This window comes from Plutella xylostella, chromosome 5 (genome assembly GCF_932276165.1).
Source record: "Plutella xylostella chromosome 5, ilPluXylo3.1, whole genome shotgun sequence".
NCBI classification, from domain to species: Eukaryota; Metazoa; Arthropoda; class Insecta; order Lepidoptera; family Plutellidae; genus Plutella; species Plutella xylostella.
The window spans coordinates 4,000,562-4,023,916 of record NC_063985.1 but is presented as its reverse complement, the minus strand read 5'-3'; the positions used below and the strand labels follow the sequence as shown (position 1 = coordinate 4,023,916).

At 40.0% G+C, this 23,355-nt stretch overlaps 1 protein-coding gene across 1 annotated transcript in view; it reads left to right on the top strand.

Moving 5' to 3' along the window:
- Positions 1-371: 371 nt before the first annotated feature.
- Positions 372-23,355, top strand: part of LOC105397547 (voltage-dependent calcium channel subunit alpha-2/delta-3) — a 56,527-nt gene continuing 33,543 nt past the window's right edge. The window contains exons 1-3 of the mRNA XM_048633280.1: positions 372-1,086; positions 9,189-9,270; positions 15,322-15,432. Coding sequence (XP_048489237.1) covers positions 1,001-1,086; positions 9,189-9,270; positions 15,322-15,432 — 279 coding nt within the window. The 5' untranslated portion in view covers positions 372-1,000. The remainder of the gene's footprint in view (positions 1,087-9,188; positions 9,271-15,321; positions 15,433-23,355) is intronic.

The window sequence follows — 23,355 nt, the reverse complement described above, 5'->3', positions numbered from 1 at the left end:
GGTTTGGTAGAATGCAAAATCTGCTTACTCGCGAGTAACTGGTACTTTACTCGTGAGTACAAAGTTACACGACGTTGGCCGAATCCGCCCTTAAAGTAGTAAAACCTACGGTAAAGTTAGCGTAGCGTGCGTGGGAGGCCACGCGCCGCGACGCCAGACGCCGCCCACGCGCCGGCTGCGGGAGGATTCCCTACATAAATCGCTGCTCATACCTGTCTACACTTTTTCTATAAAAGTTCTATACAGGTGTTGCAAAAAGGGTATGCTAAGCTCAAACTCAAACTGTATAAGAAGTTTTTTTATAAGTAAATTATTTTACGAATCCTCTAAACTTTGTAATACACAATACGCAGAGGCAAGCGACGCTAATACTTCTTTGATTAAGAAGTCCCCCAATCTACTCTTTATGTTCATAAGCAGTAAACATTTGAGGGCGCAACAAAGCGGTGTATTTAAGAAACAATGATCGGGCGGTTGAGCCTCTCAGTACTAATGAGGAGGGCGGAGGGCGAGTTTTGGCGGCAACTGTCGCCGACATTCCGAGGAGCTAAGCGCGGGAATCAATAAAGGATTTCTGGCGGCGTGCCCACGCATGTGCGTCGCGCCCGCGGCCGCCCTCTGACACCTACCACCGAGCTCAAACTACTACACCAACGAATGCCAGCTATTAATACCTCTTATTATATGACGGCGAAGGGATGAACCGCATACGTGGCGAATATCGCTCACACCGGCTAGGTCGCTGACCATAACCTCCGCGAATAAATCTCTGTAGTAAGTAGTAGGCTGCGTTATTGGGCGTATGATTGGTGCGCAGCGGCAGTGCGGCGCCGGGGCGCGGGGCGGGGGCGGGGGCGGCGGCGGCGCGCGGCGGCAGAGCCCGGTGGCGCGTCGAGGCAGCCTCCCGTCGCGCGAGACCTGACCGCCAGGGTTGAGGAGTTGCAGTGCAGTTCGATGAGGACGGTGCAGTGTGGGTAGTGCAGTGTGTGATGTCGGAGCCATGAGGCGCGCCGCGATGCTGGCGCTGCTGCCGCTGCTGGCCGCGCTCGGGGCCGCCAACCAGCTCGAGGATATCCCACATAATGAGTAAGTGGATCTACTTACTCTATGTCAAAGCCAGCTTAGAAAGGATTACGCCAAATCTAGGCCGGGGCGATTCGGTTCGCGAGTTGGCGTGCACTTTTTAATTAGTATCTGTGAAAGTTTGTAACTTTCAATGGTTACAAGCTTTTCAGTATTGTTTTTAGCTGGATTTTAGTCGCTCTTTTCAAGCTTGCACTCTAGTGGCCTTACAGCTGCTTTTATATCTGAGCAGCTTTATCAATCCAATTTGAAGCAAGATATTCGGTAACGTCTTAGGCAGTTTGCCAAAAATTGCATAAGCCAATATAAATTTTCTTTGAATTGGATTTACTGCACATACGTCCGCGTAAGCTTAAAGTATCGTTTATGAAACAAACTCAACATTCCAAAATATAATTATGTCAGTAATATGATTAAGTATTTGTATTTATATGTAGGTTTATAAGGCAATAGTTACTCTTAAGTACAATATCTAACCTTGTAAACCTAGCATGTTTAAAAAAGTTTAATTCCTGTGAAATATTTATCCAACTAGTGCAGTTTTCAGGGCATCCCAGCGATTCTTATGCGATTATAAAAAAGTAATACATTTGCGCGCGGGAAACTTCGTTCGGCATTTTGATGACAGCAGCGTCGTTGTACAACGTTTTGAAAACGTTGAGAATTCTCTGGAATTCTTAACGTTTGGGTCACTTTTACCAAATATTATTAAAATTAGAGCATGACAATTTTATAGGTAATAAGTATGTACATGGACATGGTATCAAGTCGATATATCCGACATGATGTAAGTCGGTTTCTATGACGCTAGCATGATAGTGGTGCTGTTGGAGCTTTAAAAGAGCATCTAAGGTACCCTGGCTTAAAATGCTACATCTTTATAAGAACCTATTTATCTAAGGTATAGTTACGTGAGACATTTGCACGTAGTTCACTGGAGTTAAATATTGTTGTGCGTAAGCTACTTGTAGTAGAATAGATAGATAGATAAGTCTTAGTATGTTAGTAAAGTAGACAAGTACTATTTTAATTATAAGCGTGATTATTCCCTGATCACACAGGTCAGTACTCTGCGGGTGGGTGTATGTCGGTGGACTCTACCATTGTACCAATGAATAAGGTCACAAATATTTTAACCAAACTAATTCAAAATCAAAATAGCTCAGTGTTAGTTACCCCACCTACTACTGACCAGTCTGTCCATTCGATTTATGCACTGACACTACTCCACTATTGCTCGTATATTGTTAATCTAAGCTGGGCACATACATAGTGCCCACGTCATATCGTGTTGACCTCAACCTTTATAATCCAGACACCTGGCAGTCCCTGGCTAGCTTTATCAGCCCCAGGTCTTCAATTACATACTGTCATGCCATCTCAATACCTATTCTAAATAAAAAGCTGAGTATATTAACTTCGTATACAGTAAACCTTTAAACGAATTACTGAGCTTTTTATTTATTGGTCCCATACGTCACAGAATAATAACTAGTAACTAGAGTTACCCATAGCTAGCATTACTATAGTTATTTTTACAGGGCGTTGCAAAAAGGGTATACTAAGCCGAAACCAGCATGTGCAGCATGTTATATCTAAGCCCGAAACTGAAATCAGAATTTCAAAATTCGTGAAAAGAAAATCATTTTCCATAGAAACTTAGTTGGTCTAGTATACCCTTTTTGCAACACCCTATGTATCAAATACGTTGAACTGATGATAGCATGGTCACTGATAAGTGATAACATCCCGTTCAGTAAAATAGACGGTTCCGAAAAATACTTTCATTATCTACTTTTCATTCTGATAACTTTACCTAAGGAACGTAGAAGTACTCATCAATTCACGTTTTTTATCGTTGATACAAACGGTTATACCTATACAAGTTCGTTACTGATATATGAGGTGTACCGGTATAAGATATTGTAGTGAGATGTCGGTTTTAATTTCCTATTGCAGAAATAGATGCACAGTAAACTTTTTTCCAGTTTTTGCTCTTTGTATACGTCGACAATAGTCACCGGCAGTCAGCAAGTCGCCATTAATCTTGTTATATGCACCTGTTGCCACAATGTCACTTCCACGGAAGGATTTTCCATCCGTAGAAGTAAAATCGGTACTAGTAGTAGTAGATTAACTAGTATTTAGTTGTATGACGTGGTACTTATGCAATACATATACGTTTCACAATATTCGCTTCAAACCAGCAATAATACCTATTACTACCTATTTGCTATATATTACAGGTTATACATATACCTAAGTGTTTCGTACCATTTCCGAACGTCATACATATCCCAAAAGTTATCGAGAATGGCTATTTCTGCAATCTCCTTTCGGATATATGCGCCTACAAAACACCCTGTATATTGCAGCTTAAAATTAGTTAAGCGCCAGCTTTGCGTGTTAAGGTTGATAAAGTGAAGCATCCGAGGTCGTCCTGACCTTCACCGGAACCGCGTGGATTGATTGCAGCGAAACACTGCATTACTACACCTATGCTATGCTTTTGCTCATCTATTCTACTTCTGCTTAATGTGTAGAAGTATAAACGTTTAGGGTGTGTCTAATATAAATTTATAAAAATGCAAAAAAAAAAAATCATAATTAATACTTTCGGAGTTAAAGCTATAAGTTGGTACTGGAGCCTCAGCTGTAAGCGCCATCTCTCTGGGAGCAAACGATATGGACTTGGTTAAGGTCTCAAAAATTGTCCTGAAATCTTTCTGAAATAGTACAAATAACATGCGAATAAACAATCAATCAATATGAATATACCTAAGTACATACTTACCCACTTGACCCACGTATTTCGAAACGGGGAGTACTTAGGGCCAGTTTTTTGATCCCTAGTTAACTCAACCATTGGTCAAAAATGCCTACCAATAGTTAAAAACCAACGAAATTCGTATGCAGATGTCATGCTTGACACGTGATTTGACTAATGGTTAAAGTTGACCACGGATCAAAAAACTGGGCCTTAGTTTGTTCATATTTATAATCATCAATTATTATTTTTTATTGGACGACCAAATGGCGTAGTGGTTAGTGACCCTGACTACTGAGCCGATGGTCCCGGGTTCGATTCCCGGCTGGGGCAGATATTTGTTTAAACGCAGATATTTGTTCTCGGGTCTTGGATGTGCCCGTAAAATGGCAATAGGCCCACCCCCTATTTACATTGGGACTAACATAACACTCTGGCGAAAAGTGGGTGCAGCAATGTACCTCTGCCTACCCCGCAAGGGAGTACATTAGTACAAGGCGTGAGTGCATGATTTTCTTTATCAATATTTTTTTAAACTTTGCGCCCTATATCAGATTTATTTTTTACTATCCCATGCGGTGACAGCTACATTGATACATATTATGTACAAACAGCTATTAAGTAGGTACCTATATAATGTATATGATTTAATCCAACATGAGTTTCGAACGTGGAAGTCACGCAATGTGAGTGGTTTGAATGAAATTCACGTACAACATTAATTAGGTATATCTACAACCACTTTAAAACCAAAAACCAGTGACCTAGGCATGAAACTTTCCAATTATATGATCTTTGAAAATATAAGACAATTATTTAAATTCAAATAACATCCAGAAGAAATTGCCGAATTTTCCTTAAAACAGTATAGAAAAGCTTATTTATAAGGCTTTGTTGTCATTTAATAAAGACTTGAGGTCGCTGAATTTCAGAATGATGTTTTAGGGAGACACGTGGATCTGTAAGGTCAATACGAGGTCAAGTCACTTCTTTTGTGAAGTCAGTATTTTTGTGTGTTGCGTGAAACAGCCTCTGATCTACCTTTTACCAAAGGAAAATAAAAAGGTATTTAAGAGAATACCTTCCGGAAATATTATCATCATTTTATATTTTCCTTATTACTAACTTGGTTATAGAGATAAACGAACCTATATTTTATAGAAAATTTTGGATTAATATTAGTTTTGGACTAGGTACAAGTACAGGTACTGCAAGCGCTACGGGCTACGGCGTAGCGCGTAGCAAAACTTTATTTGGGAAAAGTAAATTAAAAAAAATATTTAATCGCGTGCTGTTTTCTTTCCTAAGAACTACTTATTATAACATACGGTTTATTACTCGTATGTATAACATTATTTTTATGTTACTGCTATATTTATTATTATAACTATTTATAAGACAAAGTTTTAAAACGTCTATAAAGTTTTATGTCTAGCGATTCATCCTCATTTTGTCTATTCTAAAGCAAGTAGTTTAGACCTGGGTATACCTACCTACACATGCAACAAGATTCTATTCAAACTAGCCAGAGGACAGGTGCTAGCATAACACTCCTACAAAGAGCACAATAGAATGCAATTTTCAATTTCTAGCTGCGTCCTTGTTAAAAGCTGCATCTATCACATACGACTGCAGAACTTATACTTACAAACCTAAGTTTATTTACTTCTTTTCATCCTCATATTCCTCACAGCTTCAGTTCTAAAATTTCTCGGAGTTTAATTCCTTTTAAAAGTAGAATTTCCCGACACACTCTCGAGCGTGTCTTGTGTCGGAGCGGCATCGGCAGGGTGCACTGTGCAGACAGGACTTCACTTCTATAAAACTTAATATTTGAAAAAAAGACATAAAAGTGATGCAATATTTTATTCAATTTTTTACTGACATAAATTACTCTGTTTAGAAATGATGTGTATGCTAAATAGCTTCTCACTGCAAGATTAAATTACATAGCTTTTTGTAACTATTCAAAATTTGTAAAAAAAAATGACGACGATAACGATGACGTTATTAAAATGCTATAATAAATAAATATACATAGTTAGCAGTAGGTAAGTAGAGCAGCGCTTATTATAGGTAGATACATATTTTTTATCAGAAAAGCTCCAAAAACGTCTTCTACAAAAGTCATAATTATTATACTCTAACACAACACAAAGTAAAAGAAACTAATATTCAACATAATTACTTTCAAGAATCTACACACAGATAGAGTACATTCACTTATTAATCTGTGTCGAAGGGCGCTACAAGGTCATCCAGGTTAAAAGGTTGTTCGGGGCCAATAAATAAAAAATACCCAACCCTCTCTTCATTACACAGGGACGCAACAACACGTAAAACGCATTACTATTAATTATACGCTTGTTTTATTTGAAAAAGGATCCTGTTTTCGTTCTTTCTTACTGTATTGTGATAAATATTAATTTAATTAGAATGCAATGTTCGTATTATTTCTTAAGACGCTATACTTAATATACTCATAAGATATTGTGAATATTGTGATGAAGCCGGAAGATCTTTTATAAAGAAAGCGTCGTGGCTTGGCGCCGTATCCGCACAACTCTAACGCAAAACTATAAAACTCTACTAACTATAGGCCTCTACACAACTACTTCCGCACCGACTGAAACGGCCGCACATCTACACTAAAAGGAACAGCAATAAATAAATTGAGTCATAACAGAACGACCTGGAGCCAATTAAAATCATCTTTTTCCATTCCGTTTAAACAAACAGGTAAATGAAACTTATGATCTGTTTCCACAACGTAAATATTTGCCGGCGATACGAGGGGCACATGCCAAAGGCGCCGGGTTCGGTATTGATCTAGAGCGGGGGCGGGCGGGGCGGGGCGGGGCGCGGCGCGGGGCGGGCGGCTCCGTACTACGGCCTTACGTAAGGCGACCACGTCTGTCGGCCCGTCTACTCCCGCCACGATTGTGATTAATAAAACAACCCTTATCGACGAGATATCTTAGTACCACCGTCGTAATTAAACGATTACCTTCACCTATGAATGTTTAATTGGCCGCGGAGTTATGGGGTGTAGCTTTCGAGTTGTTCGGGCGGCTTCCGAAAACTTTGCACTATGATTATTTTTATAACGGACCACGCCACACCACTTGTATAAAATTAACAACTTAGTACCTCGAAACATATTTGGCTACTCACAATTTAAGCACGAGTATTTAGGACCTAGCTGTTGTACGAACAGATTACTACCTCTATGAAGTGTAACGCAAGGCTTCTCTCTCTTTTATAACATTTCGCAGTAATTTTAAAGGCATTTGCAATTTAATTTGTCACCACTTATCTTAAATTTAGAGCCGTAGCGTAGTTTTAAACGTGTACAAACGGAGAGCCGTGCAAAAATTACCAGTCGTTTTTCGTCGCTCAAGTTCGCCCTCCGGGCCCGCGACTGTCGAGTTAAACCGATTACAGTAACAAGATATTTTAAGCAGATTCTTGCAGTGCTAAGCCTATTTCCCTGCCTAAACCACCCCTGAAATGGGTATCATGTATCTTTTATACGTTTTTTGGGATAATCCGATTATGTATGTCGCCAGGAAAATAGTTTCAAAAGCCAAGTCATGAGGAAAACTTTGCAATTTTTATATAATGCTTATCTTATTCTTTGTTAAAATTGATATCTCCAAGTGAAATAGTCATGGAAAGTTTGAGAAAGTCGTTGTTCTGAAGGGCGTATCGTTATTTGGCGGCGGCCGCTGTGGCCACCTGCCGGCGTCCTCTGAAAGAAACATTTTAAATAATATCAGATACCAACGCGCCTCACTTCACTTTAAAATTGAACCCTGTTGAAAATAGAAAACAAAAAAAGTGGTGGTGTGGTAAGTATGGTAGATTCAGTAGCGATACGGCGACTTTTACGGTTAGTCGTTGGCAATATATGCAGCTAAGTAATTACACAACTATTTCTAATCACTATTAAGAAGCGAAATACCTGCAAGGTTATAGCTTCATAACATAAACCTGTGCACCAAATTAATAAATTGTTGCTGTAACTTGTGTGCCTCTATAATTCTGGAAACTTAGCCTTTTAGAGCCAATACTAGCGGCACGGGCCGGTCCACACTTGTGGACCGACGGGTCGCTCTAGCGGGGCCCTACTCCGGTTTCACTTGTTAAAACGATATTTTAGACATTATCTTATAAATAATGCTAGTTTCCGTAGTTGTTATATAATAATGAAATGGCGATAGAGTTATTCTTAATATATCCTGGAGATAGAACTTCTATTTTTTTGGGTATATTCTGATAAAGCATACAATCGCGAAAGTGGAAAGGTAGATATCATAATATAGATATTCTTATTTATTTCTATACATAAATAGGACACTATTATTATACCAAAAGGCTTCAACACTACTTTATGACAAAACGCTTCGTTATCGTGAAACCGGAGTAGGCCCTCAGAGCAACCAGGACCGAACTTCAACAAGAACATCCGCGGAACATTCCTGATTGCTAATGAGGACATTGTGAAATAACTCGAATTAAATAAAAGGGAATTCTTGTGAGGAAATTGGACAAAATTTCCTACATTTAAACGTTGGGGCAATGGTTTTTTTTACTAGTCATACCTAACCACTATATTTATCAGTACAATATAGTAGTACAGTAGTATAAAACGATTTTTCAAATGTTCACTTCGGAATAACGGTCGCGTTTCTTTATGTGTGTGAAAAATGCAAGCGCTAGGGCAAAAAGGAAACTACCAACACGATTATTTTCCAATACTCTTTCTTATCTTCCATCTCTGAATAGGGGCTATCACCCCGACACCTCTCACCTCTCCCTTATTCAGGTGAAGTGCGCCGCTCTCCCTCTCCCCTCGATGCAAGGGAGGGAACGCGGGACTAGGCTAATCACCAATATGCCGCAAACAACATTCAATAAAATTCTTCCTCTCAAATGTAATCTTTTTTTACATTCCCGTTTGACATTATACCTTGAGGAGCACGTTCAGATGAAATAAGGGTGGCCGGCGAACTGGAAAAAATGCCAAACCTTCTTCCCAAATCACATTTACTTCGCTGTGACAGAATTATGAGAAATATTTAGAAAAAAACTTCCGAGTGCGAGGGCATCCCTTCGGGAGGGTTTTATTTAAAAATAATTGTTCTTTTATTTAAGTTGAATCAGCCCGAGTCCGCGGCTCGACGGGCGGGTTCTTTCTTGCTTATTTATTGCGGAATTAGTAACATTGCAATATTAGTAATAGATACCTAGGTATGGAATTGTATATCTTTACTTTAAAAACCTAGGTATAACAATATTTTCTGTAACCGTGTTCTAAATGATGATTTTTTTTCAGAGTGAAAAATTGGGCGCTAAAGTTTGGCGTTGACCTGTGGGAGTTTGGGAGGCATTTTACGAAGATGAATCAAATTCAAAATGTAAGTACTTTTTCTGTCATCTTTAACTACGTTTCTAGATTATACATCTTTTTGCTGAAAAGAAAAGCAAATATTTGAAAATCAAAAGTATGCGGTTTGTATTAACTAGCATTGAATATTGTTAGTTTGATCAGCAGACTGAAACCTATGAAAGCGGTACAATACTAATTTCTACCTACGCTTTTACCCCTCCTCCTCACATTTGAAGTTTGATCTTATAAGTTGGCACCAGAACTTTCTAGAGCATTCCACACCTTCTGCGATGTGACGTAAGTTGTGAAATTTATTAAAGTTGAGCACGTGACAGGCCGTGATCTGACGTGACCCCGCGCGGGGCGACGATGCGTGCCTCACATACCCTACATTAGCCCTGAAGCCTTATTGCCCCCGCTACGTGTCTTAGGAAGCATAACTTTTCAGTACTAGGCAATTTCCCCCCTACAGTGCCTACGTTCCTCGCTGTCTACTTACTGAGAGAGTGTAATGACATGTAACGTAACCTTTTGGTTCTCCTTTTCGTATGTATACGCTGAAGCGGTTTATCGGAAAGTGTGTTGCGTGAAATAATAATTTATTATCTTTGTTACTATACTTGCAAGAATCGCAGTTTGAAATCAATAGTTTTTAACGAGTAAATAAAGCACTAGTCTAAAAGGCAAATTATAATGTTCTTGTACAATAAAAAAAAAAACCTTTTAAAACATATAAAAAATTTAGTATGTAACATTAAGTACTTACTTACTATTTACAAAATAAATAAACAAGCAACATATCTGAACGTTATTGCTGAAACTGAAAATATTGAATTTTATATTAGAAAACTTACCCAATACCACGTTACCTTTGTCTAGAAAATTTAAAGCGAGTTTTCAGCTTTGCTTTCAGGGCTTGAACTTAGGTACACGAGATAACTTTACATGTGCCTTTTACAAAACCATCGTAATAACCGTTTACAATAAGAACAAAGAAATAAATATTTTTCATACTTTATTAAGTACTTGTAAACGCTATCTTTTAACATTATTTTAAAATATGACTTCAGCACTTCACAAGTTGGTGGCCATTTTCGTAGCGGGTTTGTTTTCTTTGTGGCTCGTGTAGTGGAGCCTGCGAGGGGGTGTGGGGTGCAGTGGGTCTATGCCGGCCGCGCGCGCTCGGCCGCCTCCGCATCACACCTTCACTGAAAGGAACATGCACCCCAACACCCGGCGTTTTTGCAATTTTAAGCCGGAATTTTCTCACAGTTTTTAGAAGCTGTTTTGAATGATTAGTGGGCCTAAGGTGGTGTGAAGGGAAAATCATGAGTGAGCGCGACGGAGAACTTTTGTCACGTCTTATTAGCGCTCTGTGCTACAGGGACTGAGACATTTGGGTGGGGATTAATCATTGACAAAAGAATAAAGAGAGGACATGCCATATCAACGAAAAAAATGCGCTTACCTAAACTTTGGTGTCAATTAAAATGGCGGCTTTTTTCTTGAAAAATGTAACCAAACAAATTGTTTGACAGCTGAAGTACCTTGTGTTTGGATGTCAATCTTGGTCAATCAACATGGCGACCGATCGCAATGTTGTAATTTTAGGCAAAGACAAAACTACTGTTGTCCTTTTTTACGTACGATAACACCAATAAGTTAAAAAGAGACGACGATATATTTTTAAGTACCGATTTTTATGCCAAGTCCTCTTTATTCTTTTGTCAATGGGATTAATTGATGGGATATGAGGACTATTTTTAAGTTTTATATTGCAAAATAAGTAATTATGTAAGAACTAAAACAAAACTTATACATTTATAATCAGCTTTAGGGTGGATTCGTCCAAACATCACGTTACACGAGAATAACTATACCGGAATTAAAATTATACGCGAGTAAATATCTAGGATAAGTACATTTGCATTCTACCAAGTTATACCATGATTAAATTGAATGAACGAGGAACGAAACTGTAATGCAACTAAAATAAAAATAGCTGCGTTTCAAAGCATGCAATAGAAATGACATGCCAACTTAGTTTGAATGGATTACAAAAGTATGAAATTGTTTATGTTTTAATATTTTATTCGCTGTTGTTATTCTGAGACTTTGCCTTTTAACGTACTTTTGTTTATGTTTTGACAGATGTGTTTATATGTCATTATGACGGTTTTCTAATCAGCTGATGTGCTGCCGCCATTACAAAATTACTCTCGGATAAGCTCGTTACACGGTCAATTTTGGCGGTATAACATTTTATTCTTGGGATAAGCTAGTTATCTTGGTTTCAGGTTTGGTAGAATGCAAAATCCTGCTTACTCGCGAGTAACTGGTACTTTACTCGAGAGTAAAATTTACTCGACGTTGGCCGAATCCGCCCTTAGCCCGCCATATAAAAGCACTCGACAAACTATTCTATAACACCCCGATTTTTTCGTAGGGTTTGAGATGTAACAAAATCTATAAATACTTCTAACAGTTTCAAGGACAATCAAACCAACCTATTACCGTGTCTAGCAATCAAAATTCAGCCACAGTCGCCTTAGAAAGTAATATAATGTTTCGCAAGAGAAACTTTCGTATCAGAAACTTGTTTAATATTAGCGATCGGCACAGTGTAGTAGGTAGTACTTAGGTACCTATACTACTATAGTTACTGCCCCTTACCCCGCCGCCGCCCAGGCAGCCTTCAATACACAGTTATTAATTAGAAGAGGGTGAATTAACTTTTATCACCGAATTCAAACATAATATAAAAATGAATTCTGAGTTACTATGGTCACGGTATCACGCATGAGCGGCTGGACCGTTCTGATGATGCTCAGATGTCTCTTGAAAGAAAAAAAAACCGGGTAATCGGGATAAACTAAATCGAACTTTTAAAGCTCGCGGTCAAAAGTTTTCATTAGATGATAATTACTTGTTTAAAAAAATATATCTGTGAGCACAGTAAGCATTACTGTTCTTGTAACAATATCGGTTATACTGGTTAAAAAATATATCTGTGAGCACAGTAAGCATTACTGTTCTTGTAACAATATCGGTTATACTGGTTATAGAATATGTGTATTCGGCAACACAACCCGATAGTAAGTTATGTTCGGGACGGCTCTGTCCACCCGCACAGGACAGTTATTTTTGATAGCTAATTGCAGATTTTGGTAAACACCTGATGCTGGAGTCCAGTCCTGACCACAGTGGGCACATGTGGGTGGAATTCTAATTGTGGGGCTTCACTGTATTTTATAGTGTGGCTAAATTTAGCAACACGATAACATTATTAGTTTGTAATCCTGGTAATGTATTATTATTGGTCATATGAATGATTATGCCGATTAGGTACACCAAAATTATAAATTAATAAAAAATAAAAAATAAAATGTGACGCTCTTCTGTTGCACTCCACCCTAAGGCCGCTACGTTACACTATAAAATACATAATATTTTAGTAGCTTACATATACTACACATACGCCCTTTTCCACATTCCTTGAGAGTAAAGTATTTTATCCGTTCTCATATTATATATAAAAAGTTACAAAATATATAGTGAGTAATGCAATTTCACCAACCAATCACCCGTAGACATATAAACGCCACGCAGCGTGAAAATAAAAACCGATTCACCGTAAAATAATATCAGTGAAGCCATCATCGAACCTCAATATACGTTTAAAGCAGCACCTGATAAAGTTAATAAATGAGAGCCGTAAACATCAAAACATAAAGAACCAATACGATCCGCCGCCCCCGCCCGCGCCGCCCGCCCGCCCTCAACCCCTTCGCTACGGTTTTTTGCTCTAAAATGGACTTCTCTTGTGCCAAACGCGTAAATACGAGTGGTAAAGCCTGTTTCTGGACACGGACAAGAAATAGAGAGAAAAGAAGAAAGAACTGTGGGACGTCGTAGGGAAACCTGCATATAAATAAAACGTATACAGCTTGTTAGCACTCGACACTAACGTCATTATTCAGACTGTGTTAAATTAGAACTCTGTTGTTACATATTTTTTTCCATCTGACTCGAGTTCTCTTTTATAAAATACTCAGTGCGCGTATAATTATATATACGAGTATGAATGTGGAAATCAACCTAATGAACCTTTGTTACAACAGTATCTTCTGTCTGAATAGTTTGTTACTGGCTGGTTAAAACAAAATTATAAAAAAATACTTTGTCATTTTATAGAAATCCCATAACAAAAACGTAATAGCGGCGGCTTCTACTATGAAGAACTTCTTCCAAGTAAGAAACTCGGTGAGGCAATTTACAAGAAGTGGTCGCTGAAAAATGTTCGGGGATTAATCTAGGGGCTGGTGGCTCGTTGTTGACATACAAAGCGGATTAAATTAACTGGCTTAATTGAATTTAGGATCCTTGTTAGCCAATGTGTCCCGCGGGGCAGCGGTGCCTCCAATATTTCATTTCATTATGCAACAACTTGCCAACGATGGCTGATTAGAACGGTTTAGTTGCGTGTGATTGCTAACTTTAGCCGCTAAAACAACACACACCATAAGTGTGTAGTAGGCCTATGCCAATACGTGATTAAACGGCGTAACGTATTTACTTAGTTTTAAAAAAAAAAATCACTTGTTTTATGACACAACATAAGTTTTAATACGATGTGTGGGTGATTCATAAAAAATGCCAAGTGAAATAAAAAGTCTATTATGCGGGCCATTTTACATCAGTCAATCTTTACCTAATATATCACGGTCTGTTTTGCATGACCCGTTCCAACCCTTATAATGCAGGTCCGCAGTTTTATTGATGGGCTGGACGGCGAATTCAGTTTTGGACAAGAGTATAGGGTGTACGTTTTAGCTCATGGGTGTAGTAATTTTTAAAAATTCACTTTGTCAGTAAGAGCAAAATATTTAGATATAAAATGGTGTTATTCCTAAGCATAATTATCTGCTCTCAGCAGCACTGCCAGTATTGATTAATCGGGCATAGTGCGGGAGCCGGACGCGAGAAGTGTCGACAAGACGAGGCCGGGCCTTGGGTGCAGGGGGCGCCACTGTCGCCTCTCCGTTATCTCCATCAGACCTCATTTTTTATCCGCGGTTGGACGTACCTTTAACGAAGTTTGACTGAGTGGCAGCTGTTTCCCCGAAACAAATACCTCCTAAAACCTTCCTCTATAAGCTTCACTTGGGCGTTTACTTTATTTCCTTGTTCTATATTTAATATCCCGCGACTTCCGGTCTCGACCACCCCCAGTAAAAGTTAACAGGTTTGCATTTCCATCGCCTCGGGCTATCATTTTACTATAACAAAAGGATCCGAGCGCCAGTAAAAATAGTTGTTAAAACTGTTATATTTCACGTTATATTTGATAGCACAACAAAGGTGGCGCTCGCAGTACGATTCAAAATTCAATAACAATGCAGTAGGAGCAGCGCACTCCCGCCGAATAACAATAATTTGGCAGCCGGCATCCGCCAAATTCCGGATGTGTTCGTTCCATTTTTAAATTTGACAGGTCTCGGCCGCATCCCGCCGCCATGTTGGCTCCAATAACTCAGCACGTAATGTAGCGCGAATGCGACACGATTGTTGTCATTTTCGCAAATTATGCGCGCGCTACACGCCTGCCAATGTTTATCTGTGCTCGGGAAAGCAATAAATTTCAGTCGGGCTGCTCTACGCAGATATTACTAGCACTACTCCATTTGCTTTGAAATATTGTCCGCATACGTAATGCACCCTTAGCCTTAATGAGCCGTATGGTGTTGTAAATACCTAGGCGGAAGGATGCTCGCTAAATAAAAACTGAGACACCCAAAGAAAGTCGATTTCATTGTTACGACGAGCCCGACACACACACATTCAAATTTCAAACTCAAAGTAAGTCAGTTCGCCGCCATTAACCAATTAAATCGCACCTACGCACCCAAACACTCTTATGTCGCCGATATTGTCGTGCCTCAGTGTTTAGTTAGCGAGATCCGTCTTTTTTTCTACTTCGATGACCTGTAGGATGTTTCTTATTTATTTATTTATTTACTTTGGAGTACCAACAACATGCACATAAAATTATCTTATTTTATATTAAAATTCCTTGCAGAAGTTCCACGAGTACAACGTGGAGGTGGCGCGCAAGGACGGGCTGCTGCTGGTGCGCGAGCTGGCGGCCGAGGTCAAGAACCACATGGACTTCAAGATGAACGCCGTCATGGTGAGTCACAAATCGCACTATATTCTAGAAAAGGCCTTCATAGAACAGCTCTTGTTCAAATTTTGCATAGATCCAGACACATATTATGTATTTATAAGTATATGTAAGATATTTTTTTATAAACTCCAGCGGTTTTAAGCTACAGCATTCAATTTATTTTTCAGAAACTTCTTTGAAGTACACAATTTCTGTATCGTTTAATAACTCTTAAATAAAACAGAGTTATTCTAGTAGTATCACCTTGTTTATTACAAAGTACATTTGTCTAACAGAATTAACTGTAATAAAAGCAGCCAAGAATATTGCTAATTAAAATATCTTCCTCTTTATCATGATATTAAAGCGGGTGCCGTTTGGACTACAACTCAAAGGGATGTAAAACAAAAACACGATTTTTCATCACGAAATGTTAATCGCGAGCTCAGTGGAACAGTGAGCAAGGAGTCTTTGTTTGTAAGATAGAGAAAGAGAGGGAGAAACAAATCGTGCGGGAAAAAATAACGTTGCAAAAAGAATAGCTGTCTATGTTACAAGTGTACGAACGAGGGCCCTTATCTCGAGAGATACAATGATGCATTTAGTACGCCCTCCTTTATTGTAGGACTCCAGCGATGAAAGAAAAGGAAATTGTAAGGAGGAATACTTTTGAGAAGAAACTAACAATTGCCGGAGTCTTTCCTGAAGCTTTACACTCGTTCAGCTTGAATGGGTAGAAATCTCTTTTCGTCCGCGTTCGGGTGAAAATTGGCACATACTTATTTAAGGTATTGCATGAATGATAAATATGCAGGTTTGCATTAAAATATTTATGAGAGCGATTTAGGTTAGCTCTACATTTCTCATTACTTTCTAACTTCTGAATCACAAATTTGATGAATTCGAACATATTCAGGTACTTAGAATTACATGCATACACTTACTTTACAACAAAGATATACTTACATACATATTTAAGGTAGCAACTCCGGGCTAAATGATTAAACGGCTTTATAAAACCCACGTTGTCGGCAGTTCTGCGGCGCGTCCGGCTAGTCGGTAAAGATGAAAGGGGTTTCAGCATTTTTAATTTGGACAGTCCGCTGCGGTCCGTTGCCACACACATAAGTATGTACTTACTTATATAAATAAGAAGATACTTGGAAAAAAACTTTACTGATGACCATTTCGTCGCGTCGTCATGATCATGTGCGATTAAAGTTAACATAACGTACTTACATACTACGGAAGATGAATTAAAAAAGTAAAGAATTACAATTAACAGTTATGTTTGTGCAAGTTGGAGTCGCGTACAAAGAGTCTGTCCCCCATTGTATAATTTTTCGAATACATCGACTTCGAAGTCTAAGTACGACCGCATGGACTACAAAAAAAAAACAAATGCAAAATAGTAACAGAAAGTACGAGTTAGATTGCCAAGTTGTGTGTGACATAGTTCCATAACTAAAACTCCGCCTCGCCGCAGTCATATCGGCGAAAATCTGTATCCGCGCCTCAGATAATGGCAGTTACCATTCACGGGACGAACTTTTGACGGATGCTAAATCGTTTGCTGGCTCGAAATAAAAGACAATGTGGGTGGAAGTTTCCCGGCGACCCAGTTGCGAAGTGTCGCGATATTGCGGCGACATCGGGCGACGTCTCACTGCATTAACATATCCGAGAGCTGCGACCACCCCCCGCGCCCCGCGCCGCTTGCCAACCCCCCGCAGATATTGAAATTCTTTCGAATCGGAAACTGGCGAGATTGCCTACACACAGCTATCGCTAAACTCATTGTTGTCAAGCTGAACCTAGAGAGTTGGCAAAGAAATGCTTCAAAACTTATATAGCTGTGTTCGAGTGCTTAACGAACACGAAGCAAGAAGTTGACGGAAAGTTTTGAGGAAACGATGTTTGGAGTGTGAAAGGCAAGTTGGAGCATAAACCGCGGCGTAATTATTCGATCCGGACCACCTCCGGAATGTCATTTGGGGTTTTTGTCCGAACTCCCCGCTCTATCCGGGGAAGTATTTTTTGCCGCCGCCGCCGCTTTAATGAAGGCCTACGCTCCACGCTACAGCATCAATTAACCGGAAGACACGAATGTTTTAGACTTGACTCCGGAACCCAGAATAATACGTAATTCCATCAACGTGAGTTTATTCAATAGCGAAAAACCTTTTCCTCCGCTTTTTTCATTTGAATCGTGATCAAAAAACATTTCATCAAAATGATCCTTTGAAATAAATCGCGTCGCCTTACTTCAGGTAGCAACTTATTGATCGCAATAAAAGCTTTTCGTATATTACACGTGAAAATGTATTTATGACGTGAGCAGGTACCAATTTATTATATTATAGGTATCATACATAGGTGTATTGTATACAGACCACACAGAACATTCGCCAATTTTAAATGCGATTGTAAAGGTATTTTAAAATGTTTTATTCATGAGCGTTATACAATTCTAGAAGTTTAATTTAAATCGGGTGGTTGTGGACGCAGTGTGTATACGTAGGCAGGTAATGTAAATTTCAGGTTTCGGAGGTGGCGCATGGCCTCGCCCGGGAGTGTCCGGGGCGCGGGGCAGGGCAGGGGCGCGGGGGGCGCCGGATCTGCTGAATGCACTCCTTCTCTTTATTTGCATTCTGACGCTGCGCTCCCAATTTGATGCATTGTGGACGAGCTCAAGCCCCTATAGAGACTAGAACATCTCCGCTTATTTACCTAACTCGGCTCGAGTGTCTCCGCCTCACGCTATCAAAGTGCCCGTTATATATTGTGCAAGATAGAGATTCCGGGCGGGGTATGTGCACCGCCGCACATAGTTTAGCGCAAATATGCATGTGTCGGCGGCCCCGACAGAGACTCATTATTTAGCGGGATGCGTCACTCGCCACTCCGATATTTCGTTTTCAATGTGCGTTTGTTTGTCCAATAAATCATAATGTCTGTCGAGATAACAGCCTGTCGTCGCGAGTGGAAAATCGTATCTAGATTGAAAATTTATGTGGAAAATTACAGTATTTAATTAATGTTAGACGTGACGCCGCCACCGCAGCTTATAAACTATCGTAGTTATCTTTACATCAAAGTTACCGATTCCTTTGCACGTTGAAGCGTAGTTAGAATTCCTTTATGAACGCGAGCAAGCGATAACAAAATTGTGTTGAAATTACTGGGTAGAATCTGTAGCAGGCGGCGGTGAGACGAGCCGGGGGGTGAGGCGGCGTGGGGGGGCGGGGGCATCGATTGAGCAATAAATCATAATAATATTAGAGGTCCGTGTAAACAGAGCCCGCTCGCGACGCTGCCTGACCTTGTGTGCTCACGGGCCCCTATGTTTTGTTCTCTCAAGTAATTAAATATTTCACAATTATGATCGAAAAACGAGAAGGTTCAGTATCTTTACACATATTTTTTTAATTATATTACTAGGAAAGATTGAGGCATTTAACTACTAAACTTTGTGAGGGTGGACAAATGACAGTTTTACATACCTACGTTTGTTTACTTTAGAAAGACATCGAACCGTCAATATCCATAACGCGGAACATAGCATCGTGTAATGCTGGTGTCGGCGGGCGCGGCATGCGGCGGGCACACAGAAGTTCGGCTGATTTTAAGAGCGTCGGCGTGTTCCAGTATGTCGTCACTTGCAGCTGAAGGAAGTATGGCCCAAGCAATGGGCGGGAAAAGCGCGGTTTTCAACAAGACCAAGCTTTATTTCAAGCATAAGCTCACGATCATTGTTTTGCTTCGCTTTGTACAAGTTCTCAGTTATTACAATCATAAACTGTACATACATGTTATCGATAATATAATTGATCTGGAATGCAAATATGCAGAAGCATTCTGGTCAAGATTTTTCAAGATGGCTACGACGGCGGCGTAGCGGCTACGATTCTACGCCGTAGCCGCTACGATCGTTGACTACGATGCTACGCTGCCGTAGCAACTGAAGTTACTTTGCAGCATAGTTTATTTATTTGTATTTTAATCTCTTTTAAACATGTCCAACTAAATCTCTCTTTCTAAACAAATCAAACAAACAAACTTGAACCTTTCCAACTATTAAATGCAAATCAATCCAGCCTCTAACCGCTGTAGCTTGCGCCTCGCGATGTGGCGGCCACGTAAGATGCGAGTCCGTGCTGCAGCGCGGCTCACGGCCAAGTTCCGGGCGACGGGGGGTGGGGGTTGGAGGGGGAGGGGCCTTGGCTAGGACCCGGGCGGACTTCGCGGTTATAATGGGATTTTAGATTATCGTTTGTTATTTTTAAATATAAATTTGGTAATATAGATTGTCAATCTGAAGAAGAAACGTTTTTAAATAATTTTGAATATGGTTATATTAAAAAAAAATGTATTTTATGAAGTAGCGCGCTTGTTCAAGAACGATGATTTGAACAATATACTTGACAATGTTTTTTCAAAAACACTCTATTTCAGAAGCTAAAATAAACAAAACATGGAAAAAACATATTTAAAAAAAAATCATTAAGTAGTAAAAATTAATTTATAAAATTGGTGGGTATCATTTTATCACCAACCATTCGTCGAAATATTAAAAGCTGCACCTCTCGGCCCTGGCTGCAAGGTCCGACGTCCCCCACAGCCTTAATGCCGCCATCAGCAAATTGCAGCCCGACACATGCCGGCGGCAAGAACCTGACACGCCCGGGGGGGGGGGGGGAGGCACACTCACCACCTCGTGACGGATGTACCACCATGGGCCTATAACACTCTAATTTATTACTTGATCTATGCAATTAATATGGCAAAAAATATTTGAGAGATATACCTAATTATGTGTGTATCATCTCAACTTTGTACCTATACATCCGTTTATCATCATATCATACACATTTAGTTTTTTACCAAACATTCATGCTTCAAAGTCTTAATTAAAACGGAATTCAAATTTATGAAAATACGAAAGCTTAACTGTACAAAATTATTAAACTTTATTTTCATGATAGCTACTTAAATCCATCGCCACCTCATCCCATTGTCGAACAAGTTACAATAACCAAAGTTTCCGCGATAGCGTCGAAGTTGAGAGAATCGCATAAGGATCTCGTAATATCTGTCTCAGAGAAAGGTTATTAAATACCATCGCGCGAGGCTGCACGCGACCTATATCCCGGCTGCACCACCCGACTTATATACTTTATTGATTCGCAGTCTTGAGACGTAGTGGCGTCCCGCTCTCTCCCGTGACCAGCCGTGGACGCAACAGAGACCGATGATTCTTAAGCACTTCGCCCAAGATGCCTGCTGTAATGGGACGCTTAGGTAACGCACTAGGTCTTGCGTGTCCAATTCATAACTTGGAGTGTTACTCAGACCTCTTATGAGAGCTGTAGGGAGGAGAAAAAAAAGCTTAGGCATTGCTACGCCGAAGGCTACGCCGTAGCAGTTCGTAGCCCGTAGCGCTACGTCAAAAGAGATACGGCTGTAATATTTAATACGAAAGCAGATTATAGATGGTGTATTGTATTGTATGTATAGGTTGAACACAATTCACAGCGGTTATGAAGTTTAAATTGTAATGTTGGCGGGAATGCTCACAAATCACGCGGACTCGTTGTTGGTGTCGTGATAAAGTGCACGAATGTAAAGTGCTGCATTAAGTTGAACTAAGACCCGAGCTGCTCCATCTTGCTGCTAGTGCTTGATATCTTGAACAAAGGCGTGACTTCATTTTAAATGCTGTGTTGCTCGTAATGTTTGTGTCAGTGCAATTTGATGAGTTTTTACAATTACAATTAACCTTGTAGACATTAGCTTTTGTAGTCTGAGTTGATGGGTTTGAGATAAGAACTCTCGCATCTCGATACTTGCTACCTAATCTAGGATAACTGGGATAGTACAAAGACGGAATAAACACCCAAACAACGTTTTTTTTTATGGCAAAGTAAATATGTAGGTAGTCTATACAAAAAGGTCTAACAAGATTTTGCTATTTTTGGTCTAAAGCCGTAGTCTATAAACTATTCGCGCGACAAAGGGATACAAAATTGGAATCTGCGCGCTGCCATATTTTTGCGTACGAAACTTTTGAGCATAAATTCGTAATGCAAATGTCAACGCTAACAAACAATGCACTCGGGCCCACCGGTGGACCGGGTCGGTGCTCGAATATTGTTCTGCCAGCGCCGTAGATTAACAATATACGAACAAGATGGAGTGTCAGTGCAAAAGAAACATCTCGGCAAATAACACCCTGGTTCTACCACTGACCTCTTTATTTTGAATTAGTTCGGTTAGAATATTTGTGACCTTATTTTATTAATTGGTACAGTAGTTGTCATAAAGTTGATCTTAAAAAGGTTTGACACTGAACAAAATGCGGATAGTTTTTTTCTTAGCTTTTTTATGTGACACATCATCTTGTTGGTATTTTGTTAATCTAAGGCCAGCGCCGTAGTGCAGGCATTTACATTCGCTAACTTTATTACTTAAGTAGACTTTGTGAAACTGACCCTTTGGAAACTAAGTTCTGTAACCTCGAGTTTACCCACGTTATAATACTACTGAGGGATTTAACTTAGTCGTAATTGAATTGAAATAAGTAGGTACTATGAGCTAATCCTCAATGGTAGAAAAGTTTTTACCTTAGTGCGGTTGTACTATTTCTTTTTATTTTTATTTTAACTATAAGCTCATTAATTTTTATCATGACATCCAGTCATTTCTTTTCTGTGGATGTATACGTTATTTTGTATAATATTGTGAACTGTTGTATATGTCTACTCCCACTTACGTATGTATGAGTAAGGTCAACGATACCTCAGTAATAAACCAGCTGTTTAACCGATAACTAGTTTCATTGCGCACATACATCTCACTGGCGACGAACTTTCAAAGTACCCACATAATTGTGATATTTTAAAAATGGCTAATTTTCTAGGAAATATCAGTGTTTTTGACCATAATTCACAAGACTGGCCTATATTTTATGGACGTTTAAACCAGTTTTTAAAGTTAAATAACATTAAAGATGTAAACAAGTGCGCAGTGTTGCTAACCCACCTATCGGATGGTTCGTACCGACTCGCGAAGAATCTAGTGTTTCCAGCGGAGCTTGAGTCGGTAACGTACGATGACCTGGTTAAGAAGTTGAACGAACACTTCACACCGAAGCGGTGTACTTTTGCTGATAGAACGAAGTTCTATGACGCAAAGCGAGCTAGTGGGGAAAGCGTCGAGGAATGGGCAGCGCGTCTCCGGGGCTTGGCAGTCTACTGTGACTTCGGGAGCTCGTTGGATATGCTGCTGGTAGACCGGTTTGTGCTCGGCCTGAGTGCAGGGCCAGAGCGCGACCGGCTGTTCGAGCATGACGCCACCACGCTCACGTTTGCGAAGGCAGTAGAAGTGGCGCAGCAGGCGGCGTGCGCGCGCCAGGCCAGGGCCGAGGCGAGCGGCGCGGCGGGAGCAGCGGCGCTGGCGGCTGCGGGTTTGCAGGCCTTGCAGCTGAAGCAGGAACCGCTACACTTCGCGAGGGCGGGTGCGCGTTTCAAAGGCGCCTCCGCAAAGCCTCAAGAGGAAGCTGATGTGCGTTGCTTAATCTGTGGTCTAAAAAGTCACGGTGAAAACAAGTGCCGGTATCGAAATTACCGTTGCCAAGTGTGTGGTGTGAAAGGCCACTTAAAAAAAGTATGTGGAAATAAAAGTGTGCGTTCAAAATTACATAATCTGGAAGTCGATGAGCCAGAGGTTTCCGATGGAAACGAGTGCAAGGAATGCGAGGTGTTTAATCTAAGGTACGTGCATTATGCCCCGATTATATTAAAGTTGACTTTAAATAATGTTAATTTGTCAATGGAGTTAGATTCGGGCTCGGGTACAACTATTGTTTCTGACAAACTATATAACAAGTATTTTTCTGATCTACAACTAAACGATTGTAATTTAAAAATGTGTTTATATAATGGACAC